The sequence below is a fragment of the Pan paniscus genome, chromosome 3, assembly GCF_029289425.2.
Source record: "Pan paniscus chromosome 3, NHGRI_mPanPan1-v2.0_pri, whole genome shotgun sequence".
Taxonomy (NCBI): Eukaryota; Metazoa; Chordata; class Mammalia; order Primates; family Hominidae; genus Pan; species Pan paniscus.
Window position 1 is genome coordinate 72,957,445 of NC_073252.2, and position 13,966 is coordinate 72,971,410.

General features: G+C 45.0%; 1 protein-coding gene across 5 annotated transcripts; it reads left to right on the forward strand.

Annotated features, from left to right (window-relative positions):
• Positions 1 to 240: 240 nt before the first annotated feature.
• SPINK2 (serine peptidase inhibitor Kazal type 2) lies at positions 241 to 12,269 on the forward strand. Of its 5 annotated transcripts, none has more exons than XM_003806494.3 (4): positions 241 to 631; positions 1,554 to 1,597; positions 10,328 to 10,437; positions 11,946 to 12,269. In XM_003806494.3, exons 1-4 carry the CDS (start codon positions 472 to 474, stop codon positions 11,989 to 11,991), a joined length of 360 nt encoding a protein of 119 aa, XP_003806542.1. In that variant the 5' UTR covers positions 241 to 471; the 3' UTR covers positions 11,992 to 12,269. The 5 variants fall into 5 exon arrangements, with proteins under 5 accessions (XP_003806542.1, XP_003806541.1, XP_034814652.1 ...); XM_003806493.4 differs by having other exon boundaries at positions 394 to 526; XM_034958761.2 differs by having other exon boundaries at positions 406 to 676.
• The last annotated feature ends 1,697 nt before the right edge of the window (positions 12,270 to 13,966 follow it).

Consider the following 13,966-nt stretch of genomic DNA (forward strand, 5'->3'; position numbering starts at 1 on the left):
TTTGTCGAGGTCAGGGCTGTGTCTTCAGCAACGAAACACTATCTGGGACTTAGTACATGCTTAAGAAATAGGTGTTGATTGACAGAGCTCCCAAGAGCTCCACAAGGGTCCCCCTAGGACTCTCACAGGTTCTTGTATGTCGGAGGGAGAGGTCTTCCCCTTCGTCTCCTCGGGGGGAGGGGAAGGTGTTGGGGAACAACTGCCCCTTCCTCTATCTCCCTCGCCCCTCCTTCCCCATGGCCCCCTCCCCCGTCTTTCTACCCTTCTCCTTCCCAGCCCTTCCCGGTTCTCCCCCGACCCTTCACGGCTCCTCTTCCCGCCGCCCCTCTTCCCTCGCCACCTACCGCTGCTTTTCCTCCCACTCTCGCCCCGCCCCTTCCCCCGCCCTCTCCGCGCCCCGTCGCACGAGCGCTCCCTGCGAGTGGCGCAGGTAACAGACCGCAGGGGCTAGACAGCCGGCGCGGGAGGAGGATGGCGCTGGCGGTGCTGCGCTTGGCGCTGCTGCTCCTGGCAGTTACCTTCGCAGGTAGCGCTCGGAGCGGTCCTGGCGAGCGGGGACCTCCGGATAAAAGCGGGATTGGGAGTCAGGTCGGCGGCGGACCCTGCCCGGCTCCGGGCGGCCTCGGCGACGGTACCCGCGCGCCCGTTACTGGCGGTTCCCCAGAGGACCTGCCAGGTGGAGGAACGCGAACTGGGGGTTGTGGGGGTGGCTTTGTGGAGTCAGCCACCCTCTTTAGTTCTTGCTTGGGCTTCGCTCCCAGCTCTAAGGACACCTGCCATCTAGAGCGCTTTCTCTGTTAAAGTAGATTTTCAGGTGCCCAAGATGAGGAGTTGAGTTTTTATGTATGGTCCCAAGGGAGGAGATGTGCAGGAATGAGGAATTGTGGATGCTTACGAGAAAGGGGCTTTAGTCCAACCACACTGGACACCTCTCTTAAAATGGAGTTAAAATGCTCACATCTTGTATTAAATTTTGTATTTGTTACCCCGAGTTGCAAAGGAAAATAACATCATGAACTATTAATTAAGGGTTACTTCCTTGGCCAGGTGTAGTGGCTTGGGCCGGTAGTCCCAGTTACTCTGGAGGTTGAGGCGGGAGGCTCTCTTGAGACCAGGAATTGAAGCTGCAGTGCGCTAGCGCGACTTTTATTCCATAGCTTCGAAGTCCTTTCTCAACCAACCCTAATGGGAACAGAACCAAATGTTATTTCTATGTGCTTTTGGGGAGAGGTGCCATAAAAAACTGAATATCCTTTCTGGGGGAAGTGGGATGGGGACAGTTTAAAGAAGGTAGGCATTAGAGGGGAAAATAGAAGATGTGGCCTGGATAAATCCCAAACTGGATTTTAAAACATCCTTATGAAGCTGGATGTGGTGGCTAATGCCTCAAATTCCAGCACTTTGGGAGGCCTAGGCAGGAAGATCGCTTAAGCCCGGGAGGTCAAGACCAGCCTGGGCAACATAGCAAGACTTCATTAAAAAAAAAAAAAACTTCATGAACAATACCTTACCTTGATCCTATACTGTAAAATGTCTATGCTTTCTTCTTACAGCCTCTCTGATCCCTCAAGTTGGTCGGTTTTCAAAATATAGAACGGTAAGTAGGAAACCACTTCTACTGTTTCTACTAATACAGTGAAGCCCAAAACCGTTTGGGAGGGAGGCTGGCTTTCAGGTCTGACCTGCCACTTTTGAAACCATTGAGGACTGCGCTTAAAACCAGGTTGTCAGGCAGGCCTTTTGATTCAGATAAAAGTGTAAGTTTTAGTTGAAAACAGCTCAGTCTTTGTGTTAATATTTCCTTTAAAGATTCAAAAGGTCCTTAGAAAAAGTTATGCCTTGTACTAGATATTTTATGTACTTTATCAAATTAAATTCTGAGGATGTAAATGGAGACCAACCAAATGAGAACAAGCAAAGGCTGTTTTTCAGGGCTTGTTATAGCAAGAGAGTCAGCCACTGTCACTTGCATTTGAGTAGGGACTCGAGTCAAAGAGAGGAGTGGGAAAACTATAGTGGAAAAAAGGAATGGCTTCAGGTATGGCCTGATTGGAGGCTGTTGGCACAGGGAAGCTGTAGGTGAGCTAACTAGAAGCACAACATTCTATGGTATGGGTTAGGGGTGTGTATTTGGTTTTCTCTGGTTGTCCTAAGTTGGAATCAAGGACAGAAATTACGGAAGCTGTCAGTTAGTAATCAAATCCTAACCATTTTGCGGCTGGGCGCAGTGACTCACGCCTGTAATCCCAGTGCTTTGGGAGGCCGAGGTGGGCAGATCACGAGGTCAGGAAATCAAGACCATGCTGGCTAACATGGTGAAACCCCGTCTGTACTAAAAATACAAAAAATTAGCCAGGCATCATGGCACGTGCCTGTAATCCCAGCTACTGGGGAGGCTGAGGCAGGAGAATCGCTTGAACCTGGGAGGCAAAGGTTGCAGTGAGCTGAGTTCATGCCACTACACTCCAGCCCGGACAACAGAGTGAGACTTCATCTCAAAAAAAAAAAAAAAGAAAAGAAAAGAAAGTCCTAGCCATTTTGGGCTGATTGTTAAAGGGGTTATTGTTTTGCTTCCTGGACTGTCACTAGAGATAGCAGTCTGATTTCCTTCAAGTCTGGCTTATAGCCTGCTGGCCTCCTGGCCTGGTTATTCTAAATAATGGTTTGGGTTCCTGGACAGGATGCTGCAGGTTGTGGGTCAGAGTTCTGTTTTATATAAGGACTAGTCATTGTCTGTATATTTGGTCTCTCAATTCTCACAATGATGTTGTAAGATAGACATTATTTGACATATGAGGATATTGACTTCAGCAGGTTAACTTTGAGCATTCAGCTCAGAGTAGACTTCTTCCAGGAAGCCTTCCCACGCGATTCCCTTCCTCTAGAGATGTAGATATATATACACACACACTTTCTCTGTGCTTACCTATACTGCATCATCATCACCATCATAATAATAAATACTTAGATACCTACGTGCCACACCAGTGTTCTAAATGCTTCATATATAATAACTAATTTCATCTTTCACAGTACTGTGAGGTAGGGATCATTATTTCATTATTATCCCCTTGGCCAAGGTCACATGGAAGTGGTGGAGCTATGCTTCTCATCCAGGCAGTCTGACTCCAGATCCAGTGCTTTTCTCTACCCTGTCACAGCATTAGGTTGTAATTGCCTGTTTGCCTATGTCCTCCAGGAAACTGTATGCATGTTGTCAGGTATAATGTCTTATTTGCTATTTGTTGCTCAGTCTTCAGCATCTCACGGATGCCCAATAACACTTTTAGTCAGTGATTCAGTTTGCTTGGGTTTGATTTTCTTTTAGAAAATGGGAGTTATGGTACCTTCGTTTCAAGGCTGGGATTAGGGTAAAGTGAGTGAGTTCCTACATGTAGAATTTAAGAAGGCACTCACGCTCAGGAGGCAAGGCAAGTGCTGCAGGACCTGCTTTTTTTTTTTTTGGAGACGGAGTCTTGCTTTGTCATCCAGGCTGGAGTGCAGTGGCGAGATCTCTGCTCACTGCAACCTCTGCCTCCCGGGTTCAAGTGATTCTTCTGCCTCAGCCTCCCGAGTAGCTGAGACTACAGGTATGTGCCACCACGCCCAGCTAATTTTTTTGTATTTTTAGTAGAGACAGTGTTTCACCATGTTGGCCAGGCTGGTCTCGAACTCCTGACCTCACAGGATCCACCCACCTTGGCCTTCCAAAGTGCTGGGATTGCAGGCATGAGCCACCGCTCCCGGCTTGGACCTGCTGTCTTTTGACAAGATTGTTAAAAGGATGACTCACACAAGAGATCTTTGGTTTGGCTGGTTTTTGTGCAGTGGTGTTTACAACTAATTGATCACAACCACAGATTTCTCTGTTCCTTTTCCATTCCACTGCTTCACTTGACCAGTCTTAAGAAAAAAGGGAGAGAGACAGAGAGATCGATCTTTGGTTTTTCTTCCTTATTTCCATTGCCACTGCTCTAATTTAGGGCCCCCATTATCTCTTACCTAGATTAGCATAGTGGCTTTTCAATGGGTTTTTCCCATCCTTTTGGTATCTTCACTTTCCAGTTCCTGCTACACACTGCTGCTTCAATTAGTCTCTAAAACCTCAAGTGAATGTAGCATGTCTCTGTGCAGAATCTTCAAGGACTTCTCATTGCCCACAGAGAAAGTCTAACCTCATCGACACAGCCTACTTTTCTACCTGTACCTTCTGGTGCCTTCTCATAGTTTATCCTCCTCTATCCTTAGTGCCACACTTTTTTTTTTTTTTTTTTTTTGAGATGGAGTTTCACTCTTGTTGCCAGGGTGGAGTGCAGTGGCACGATTTCGGCTCACTGCAACCTCCATCTGCTGAGTTCAAGCGATTCTCCTGCCTCAGCCTCCCAAGTAGCTGGGATTACAGGCGTGCACTGCCATGCTCGGCTAATTTCTATATCTTTAGTAGAGGCAGGGTTTCACCGTGTTGGCTAGGCTGGTCTCAAACTCCTGACCTCAGGTCATCTGCCTACCTCGGCCTCCCAAAGTGCTGGGATTACAAGGGTGAACCACCGCACCCGGCCTGATTACTGTAGTTGTATAATAAGTTTCAAAATGAGGAAATGTGAATCCTCCAACCTTTTTTTTCTTAGTCAAGACTGTTTTGGCTATTTGGAGTCCCTTATATTTCCATCTGAATTTTAAGATCAATTTGTCAGTTTCTGCTGCAAAAAAAGATAGCTAAGATTTTGTTGGGGATTCCATTGAACCTGTATATCTATTTGGAGAGTATTGCCATCTTAAAAGTGTTAAGTCTTATGATCCATGAACATGGGATGTCTTTCTATGTATTTAGGCCTTTAATTTCTTTCAACAATGCTTTGTAGTTTTCAGTATACATGTCTTAACACTTTGTAAATATTTATTCCTAATGTTTTTGTTTTTGTTTTTTGAGATGGAGTCTCGCTCTATCGCTCAGGCTGGAGTGCAATGGCATGATCTCGGCTCACTGCAACCTCTGCCTCCTGGGTTCAAGCAATTCTCCTGCCTAAGCCTCCTGAGTAGCTGGGATTACAAGTGTGTGCCACCACGCCCAGCTACTTTTTGTATTTTTAGTAGAGATGGGGTTTTACCATGTTGATCAGGCTGGTCTCAAACTCCTGACCTCGTGATCTGCCTGGCTCAGCCTCCCCAAGTGCTGGGATTATAGGCGTAAGCCACCGCACCTGGTCTTTCTAGATGTTTTATTCTTTTTTTTTTTTTTTTTTGAGACAGTGTTATCCAGGCTGGAGTGAAGTGGAGCCATCTCGACTCACTGCAGCCTCCGCCTCACAGGTTCAAGTGATTCTCCTGACTCAGCCTCCCAAGTAGCTGGATTACAGGCTCCCGCCACCATGCCCAGCTAATTTTTTTTCATGTATATATGTATATATATCTATATATAGATATATAGATATAAAATATATATTTTATTTATTTATTTTGAGATGGAGTCTTACTCTGTCACCCAGGCTGGAGTATAATGGTGTGATCTCGGCTCACTGCAACCCCCACCTCCCGGGTTCAAGCAATTCTCCTGCCTCAGCCTCCCGAGTAGTTGGGATCACAGGCACCCACCACCACGCCCAGCTAATTTTTCTATTTTTAGTAGAGACGGGGTTTCACCAGGTTGGCCAGGTTGGTCTTGAATTCCTGACCTCAAGTGATCCGCCCACCTCGGCCTCCCAAAGTTCTGGGATTACAGGTGTGAGCCACTGTGCCCGGCCTATATTTTTTTAGTAGAGACAAGGTTTCACCATGTTGGCCAGGCTGATCCCAGCACTCCCAAAGTGCTGGGATTAAGGGTGTGAGCCACCACGCCTGGCCCTAGAGGTGTTTTATTCTTTTTGATGCTATTGTAAGTGGAATTGTTTTCTTAGTTTTATTTTCAGATTTTTCATTGTTAGTGTATAGAAATAAACTTGAGTTTTATATATTGATCTTGTATCTTTCAACCTTGTTGAACTTGTTTATTAGTCCTTTTTCTTTTTTCCAAGTCCTTTTTCTTTTTTCCAAGACTGAGTCTTGTTCTGTGGCTCATGCTAGAGTGCAATAGCATGATCATAACTTAATATAACCTTGAACTCCTGGGCTCCAGTGATCCTTCTGCCTCATCCTCCTGAGAAGCTAGGACTACACACACAGGTCACCACACATGGCTAATTTTTAATTGTTTGTAGAGATGGGGTCTTGCTATGTTGCCCAGGCAGGTCTTGAACTCCTGGCCTCCAGTCATCCTCCTACCTCAGCCTCCCAAAGTACTGGAATTACAGGAATGAGCCACCATACCTGGCCTTGTTTATTAGTAATAATAGGTGTGTGTGTGTGTGTGTGTGTGTGTGTGTGTGTGAATTTCTTAGGAATTTCTATATAACAAGATTGTGTCATCTTTGTTGTTTGTTTTTTGAGACACAGTCTTACTCTTCCGCCAGGTTGGAGGGCAGTGGTAGAATCTCAGCTCACTACAACCTCCGCTTCCCAGGTTCAAGCGATTCTCCTGCCTCAGCTTCTCAAGTAGCTGGGATTACAGGTGCCTGCCACCATGCCTGGCTAATTTTTGCATTTTTAGTAGAGGCAGGGTTTCACCATGTTGGCCAGGCTGATCTCGAACTCCTGGCCTCAAGTGATCTGCCCGCCTTGGCCTCCAAAAGTGTTGGGATTACAGGCATGAGCCCCTCTGTCATCTTTGAATAGAGATAGTTTTATTTCTTCCTTTCCAATCTAGGTGCATTTTATTTATTTTTCTTGGGTAATTGTCCTGGCAAGAAACTTCGGTATAGTGTTGAATAGAAGAGGTGAAAGTGGACATTCTTGTGTTTTTTTCTGATTTTAGGGAAAAGCATTGAGTCCTTTACCATTAAGTAGAATGTTTGCTTAGGTTATTCATGGATGCCTTTTATTTTATTTTATTTTTGTTTTTGTTTTTTCTATGGATGCCTTTTATAAGGTTGAGGAAGTTCTCTTATGTTCCTGGTTCATTGAGTGCTGTGTTTTTTGTTTGTTTGTTTGTTTGTTTTTTTGAGACAGAGTTTCACCCTTGTCCCCTAGGCTGGAGTGCAATGGAGTGATCTTGGCTCACTGCAACCTCTGCCTCCTGTGTGATTCTCCTGCCTCAGCCTTTGTTTGTTTGTTTTTTTTTTTTTTGAGACGGAGTCTTGCTCTGTCACCCAGGCTAGAATGCAGTGGCATGATCTCGGCTCACTGCCAGCTGTGCCTCCTGGGTTCACGCCATTCTCCTGCCTCAGCCTCCCGAGTAGCTGGGACTACAGGCGCCCGCCACCATGTCTGGCTAATTTTTTGTATTTTTAGTAGAGACGAGGTTTCATTGTGTTAGCCAGGATGGTCTCGATTTCCTGACCTCGTGATCCACCTGCCTCGGCCTCCCAAAGTGCTGGGATTACAGGCATGAGCCACCGCGCCCGGCCACGTCTTTTTTTTTAAAAAAATCATAAAAGAGTTTTGGAGGTTCCTTTAAACTGTTAACTCCAATGCCAACCACTTCTCTTGCCACTGTGCCTTTGCTTGATCAATTTTATTTCCTTGCGGTAGACATTCTCCCAGCCTTCTATATTAAATTTTACCCTTTCTTCAAGACCAGCATGTGTATTTCTCAATTGCCTTATTCGACCCTAAGCTTCTTATAGGCAGGATCCAACTTTTCTTTGTCTTTGTGTCTCCCGTAACATCTGTAAATGAGTGATTATACCAGTAAACGGTATAAGAACCTTTCAGGAAAAAAGCTTTAGAGCAGCGGTCCCCAGCCTTTTTGGGACCAGGGACCAGTTTGTAGAAGACAATTTTTCCATGGACTGAGGAATGGGGTGGGGTGGGCAGAGATGGTTTGGGATGAAACTCAGACCATCAGGCGTTAGTTAGGAGTCTCGGCAGGGTGCGGCGGCTCATGCCTGTAATCCCAGCACTTTGAGAGGCTGAGGCTGGCGGATCACAAGGTCAGGAGTTTGAGACCATCCTGGCCAACATGGTGAAAGCCAGTCTCTACTAAAAATACAAAAATTAGCCGGGCGTGGTGGTGGGTGCCTTTAATCCTACCCATATGGGAGGCTGAGGCAGGAGAATCGCCTGAACTTGGGAGGCAGAAGTTGCAGTGAGCCAAGATCGCGCCACTGCACTCCAGCCTGGGCGACAGAGTGAGACTTCGTCTCAAAAAAAAAAAAAAAAAAAAAAAGGGCCAGGTGCAGTGGCTCATGCCTGTAATCCCAGCACTTTGGGAGGCTGAGGCGGGCAGATCACCTGAGGTCAGAAGTTTGAGACCAGCCTGGCTAACATGGTGAAACCCTGTTTCTACTAAAAATACAAAAATTTAGCTGGGCATGGTGGCATGCGCCTGTAATACCAGCTACCAGGAAGGCTGAGACAGGAGAATTGCTTGAACCTGGGAGGCAGAAGTTGCAGTGAGCCGAAATGGCACCATTGCACTCCAGCTTGGGCAACAAGAGCAAAACTCTGTCTCAAAAAAAAAAACAGTCTCATAAGGAATGCACAACCTAGATTCCTCACGTGCCCATGTCACAATAGGGTTCGTGCTCCTATGAGAATCTAATGCCATCGCTGACCTGACAGGAGGCGGAGCTCAGTTGATAACGCTCACTGGCCAGCCACTTCCCTCCTCCTAACAGGAGGCCCAGTTCCTAACAGGCCATGGACTAGTACCAGTTTGTGATCTGATGGTTGGAAACCCCTGCTCTAGAGTATAAAGGTCAGAGAATTGCTTAAAATTTTATCATATCCTTCTGTAAGAATTATTTTTATTTTAATTTGTAATTTTTTTGAGACAGTTTCGCTCTTGTTGTCTAGGCGGGAGTGCAGTGGTGCAATCTCGGCTCACTGCAACCTCTGCCTCCCAGGTTCAAACGATTCTCCTGTCTCAGCCTCTCAAGTAGCTGGGATTACAAGCATGCGCCACCACCCCCAGCTAATTTTTGTATTTTTGCTAGAGACGGGGTTTCACCATGTTGACCCAGGCTGGTCTTGAACTCCTGACCTCAGGTGATCCACCTGCCTCAGCCTCCCAAAGTGCTGGGATTACAGGCATGAGCCACCACGCTCTGCTCTTCTATGAGAATTAAAATGACATTAAGGAATAATAAATGTGCAGTGGCCCTCTTCCAGAGAGCGGAGAGGAAGTTTTGGGGCAATGTCTGCCCAGATTGAACTCTCTTCCTGTAGTTAGTATCTTGTGCGGTGAAATTTGGAGTCTCCATAGATGATGAACCTGTTTTGAACATTTTTCCTTTGGCACAAATTTGCTTCAATTCTCAATTTCCTGCTTTCTTTAATGTTTTTGGTTAAATGTCAGTGCCTTAAAAGTTCAGATTGAAAGATTAGATTCCTGATTTTGTCTTGGCATTAAGGCAAGGGATTAAGGTGGAATTTAATAAACATCCACATGGAGATTTTAGTGAAGTGCAAATTATGAAGCTAGACAATAAAAAAGTAGGTGTGGTGGCATGTCTTAGACTTGCATTTAAAAATCAGCCAGATTGAAGCCTCTGAGGTCCTTTTTTTTTTTTTTTTTTTTTTTGAGATGGAGTTTCGTTCTCGTTGCCCAGGTTGGAGGGTTGGAGTGCAATGGCGTGATCTCGGCTCACCGCATCCTCCGCCTCCCAGGTTCATTCGATTCTTCTGCCTCAGTCTCCCGAGTAGCTGGGATTACAGGCATGCGCCACCATGCCCGGCTAATTTTTTATTTTTTAGTAGAGACAGGGTTTCTCCATGTTGGTCAGACTGGTCTCGAACTCCCAGTCTCGGGTGATCTGCCCACCTTGGCCTCCCAAAGTGTTGGGATTACAGGCGTGAGCCACTGCTCCCGGCCAAAGTCCTTTTTTAACATAATATGTATTGAACCGTCACACCAACATTGTATCTGATTTTTGCATTAGAAAATATTTTTTTGCCAGGCGCAGTGGCTCACGCCTGTAATCCTAGCACTTTGGGAGGCCAAGGCGGGTGGATCATGACGTCAGAAGTTCGAGACCAGGTTGGTCAACATGGTGAAACCCTGTCTCTACTAAAAATACAAAAATTAGCGGCATGGAGGCGCGCGCCTGTAATCCCAGCTACTTGGGAGGCTGAGGCAGGAGAATCGCTTGAGCCCAGGAGGTGGAGGTTGCAGGGCGAGACTCTGTCTCAAAAAAAAAAAAAAAAGAAAAGAAAAAATTTTTCTGGAAAATAAAAATATTTTTATTAAATGAGTCTAGGAAATCTAGGGAGATCTGGGACATTTTCTCCTCTGAACTATTTTATATGAGTGTGTCTCAAGTCATTCTCGAATTTCTCTCTTTCTTTTTTCCAGCCAAACTGCTCTCAGTATAGATTACCAGGATGTCCCAGACACTTTAACCCTGTGTGTGGCAGTGACATGTCCACTTATGCCAATGAATGTACTCTGTGCATGAAAATCAGGTAACATGATTTTACAGCTGTAGACTAGCCAAGTTTTCTTCATTTCTTTTTTTTTCTTCTTCTTTTTTTTTTTTTTTTTTTGACAGAGTCTCACTCTGTCACCCAGGCTGGAGTGCGGTGGTGCAATCTTGGTTCACTGCAACCTCTGCCTCCTGGGTTGAAGCAATTCTTGTGCCTCAGCCTCTGGAGTAGCTGGGATTACAGGCACCTGCCACCACGCCTGGCTAATTTTTAATTTTAGTAGAGACAGGGTTTCACCATGTTGGCCAGGCTGGTTTCGAACTCCTGACCTCAAGTGATCCACCCGCCTTGGCCTCCCAAAGTGCTGGGATTACAGGCGTGAGCCACCGCACCTGACCTCTTCATTTCTTTTGTTGAATTTTGATTACTTAGGAGGTAGTGACAATTTTCTTGGATGTAAGAATCAAAGGTGGTATGGTAGTTCTCAGTTTTCAGGGTCATGCTTAAAGAGATGCAAAATCCTCAGTGCATTTTTCAGGTCAAGTTAAACAATGAGATGTGTGATTAGTCAACTATAGGCCAGGTAATCAAATTATGTTATTGCCCACAAATGTGAAATTTCCTAAAATTAAGAGTCTATTTAATAGTTAAACTCTGTGGAGTATTAAATTTTATTTTTAATTCAAAGGGCATGTGTAGGTGGTCTGCACACCCTGTATTAGTAGTCGGGAAGTGGGACTTACTGACTCTGCTTAGTAGAATGCTAAGTAATGAGTGTATGATACTTGATGTGCTTCATGTAGCACACCTGACCAGGTGACTGTCACTGCTCCTTCAGGTATGCAGCTTTGTATGTAGCAGGGATTCATTATTTGACCTTAGTCAGTCTTCTCTGATTCTTTTTTTTTTTTTGAGACTGAGTCTCACTTGTCGCCCGACTCACTGCAACCTCTGCCTCCCAGGTTCAAGCGATTCTCCTGACTCAGCCTTCCAAGTAGCTGGGATTACAGGCATGTGCCACCATACCTGGCTAATTTTTGTACTTTTGTTAGAGATGGGGTTTTACCATATTGGTCAGGCTGGTCTCAAACCCCTGACCTCAGGTGATCAGGTGATCCACCCACTTCGGCCTCCCAAAGTGCTGGGATTACAGGCGTGAGCCACTGCTCCCAGCCTAAGTTTTGTATTTTTAGTAGAGGTGGGGATTCACCATGTTGGCCAGGCTGGTCTCGAACCCCTGACCTCCAGTAATCCACCCACCTTGGCCTCCCAAAGTGCTAGGATTACAGGCATGAGCCACCATGCCCAGCTCTCTGAGTGATTCTTTGGGGTTAGTGTCCTGTGCCCTAGCGTTAGGGGAAAAAATGGCAGAGTGGGGACTTTCACCCTCTTTGTTTCCTAGATTTAGCTTAAAAAATGATTAAATAAGTGTAGCTGTGGAAGGAATCTAATATATATCTATCTACATGGGTCTTTTTAACACAAATAATGAGACAGTTTCAGTATGGTAGGTAATAAATGTATTTCTGTGATTGTTCAATTTGCAGGGAAGGTGGTCATAATATTAAAATCATTCGAAATGGACCCTGCTGATGGAGCAGTGTACAGTAAAGAAGATGGAGAGACCACCTTCACTGGCAGACTAGATAAATTGCATTTCCCCTTTTTCCCTTTTCCTGTGTTTCTTTACATGAGATTTGTTAACACACATTTTCTGAGAGCAGGTATGGAAGACAGCCATGTGTAGTGATGGATAATTTAAAGAAAAAAAGAATCCTTGTTTCTTGGCTTTTGCTCCTGGAGTTAAGCTTACTGCCCAGGTGACTTGTGCATTGCTTTATTTAGTTGAAATAAAATCAGCATTGAATTCAGTTCCTACTGTTCTCTGTTGAAAATACCATTCTCATTCCAGAGGAGGCAGAGTTTTACCTCTATCCTTTAAGAGTTTTTCAGCTGGGCCTGAGAATTAAATGGACATAAGACAGATCAACAGGAGGAAAGCATACAGACTTATTTAATACAAGTTTCACTTGGCATGGGAGCCTTCATAAAGAAAGAAACACTCGGCGGGGCATGGTGGCTCATGCCTGTAATCCCAGCACTTTGGGAGGCTGAGGCGGGTGGATCATGAGCTCAAGAGATCGAGACCATCCTGGCCAGCATGGTGAAACCTCATCTCTACTAAAAATACAAAAATTAGCTGGGTGTGGTGGCACAAGCCTGTAGTCCCAGCTACTTGGGAGGCTGAGGCAGGACAATCGCTTGAACCCAGGAGGCGGAGGTTGCAGTGAGCTGAAATCACACCACTGCACTCCAGCCTGGGCAACAGAGCGAGACTCTGTCTCAAAAATAAATAAATAAATAAACGCTCAAAGACACAGAGTTGAACACTTATATGCTGAATTAGACAAAGAGTAGTGAATTATGAAAGTGTGACATGGCAGAGGGGCTTGGGCTGAGTTAATTGGGTAGAGAAGTGGCTGAGGATAAGCATTAGTCTAACAAGGTTGGTTTGTACACATTTCCCTTGACCTCAATTTCCAATTTCCCCCAGTCCTTGATGATAAGAATGTTACTTTACTTCTGGCATAGGGAGGACATCTTTCACAGGGGAATTTTATCTCCTGCTTTTAAGAAACAGAAGGAAAGTCAGAATGATCTTCTTGCACCTGCTGTTTTTCAAGTGCTTTTAACTCAAAATAGTTAATATGCCAGGGCAGCATATTTTGGGTTGGCATATTAACTCCTTCATCATCAGCGGCCTCACATGGCCCTGTTCCTCTCAGGCGTGGATGAATTTCAGTAGGTGTGAAGTGGAGTTATTGTTGAGAGGGCAAGATTTATCCTAACTCCTTCTTTCCCTAATTCTCGGGTAATTACTTTATGTGTAGTTGGTACAGTGTTCTGCACATGGCCAATAATTGTAAGATACTTGGCGTTAACATTAACCCAAACTCGTAAAGTTAAAGAATCATGGAGGTACAAATATTTATTAGATTCAAAATTTCCTTTCAATACAGTTTTCATTCTGAGTTCATACAGGAGTTTGGCTTTTTCTTTCTTTCAGAGCAGTGGTTCTCAATCCAGGGTGATTTTCCCCAAGGGGACATTTGGCAGTATGTCTGGAGGAATGTTTGGTATAACTGCTGAGGTGTGGGGTGCTACCTAGGGATGCTTCTAAACATCCTACATTGCATAGGTCAGCCCCCAACAGCAAGGAATTTTCCAATCCAAATGTCAGTAGTGCTAAGGTTGAGACACCCTGTTTTAGAGTTTGATACAGCATAAACATTTTATAACAATAATATAAGTGACCAGGGATTTAGAATGATAGCATTTTCCAGGTAGAGAATTTTAGTCATAAGGCCTAGGTTTAAGTACATTCGAGCACCAGGAAATGGTGAGACACGAGGCAAGAGGTGGCTGGGAGAGTGGTATCGTGGGGAGAACATGGCTTTTGGGGGTGAGCTAAATATGAGTTCATTCTGATTCCAACACTTGTGTTTCAGTTTTCGTATCTGAAAATGGGGTTGATGTTTAGCTCCTGGAGCTATGATGAGGAAACTGT

Bases quoted from the DNA above. Each gene is read 5' to 3' on its own strand.
- SPINK2 (XM_034958761.2), top strand. From the start codon at position 472: ATGGCGCTGGCGGTGCTGCGCTTGGCGCTGCTGCTCCTGGCAGTTACC. The intron at 1,598-10,327 runs GTAAGTAGGAAA...TCTTTTTTCCAG, and splicing joins GGTTTTCAAAATATAGAACG to CCAAACTGCTCTCAGTATAG. The intron at 10,438-11,945 runs GTAACATGATTT...TTCAATTTGCAG, and splicing joins ACTCTGTGCATGAAAATCAG to GGAAGGTGGTCATAATATTA.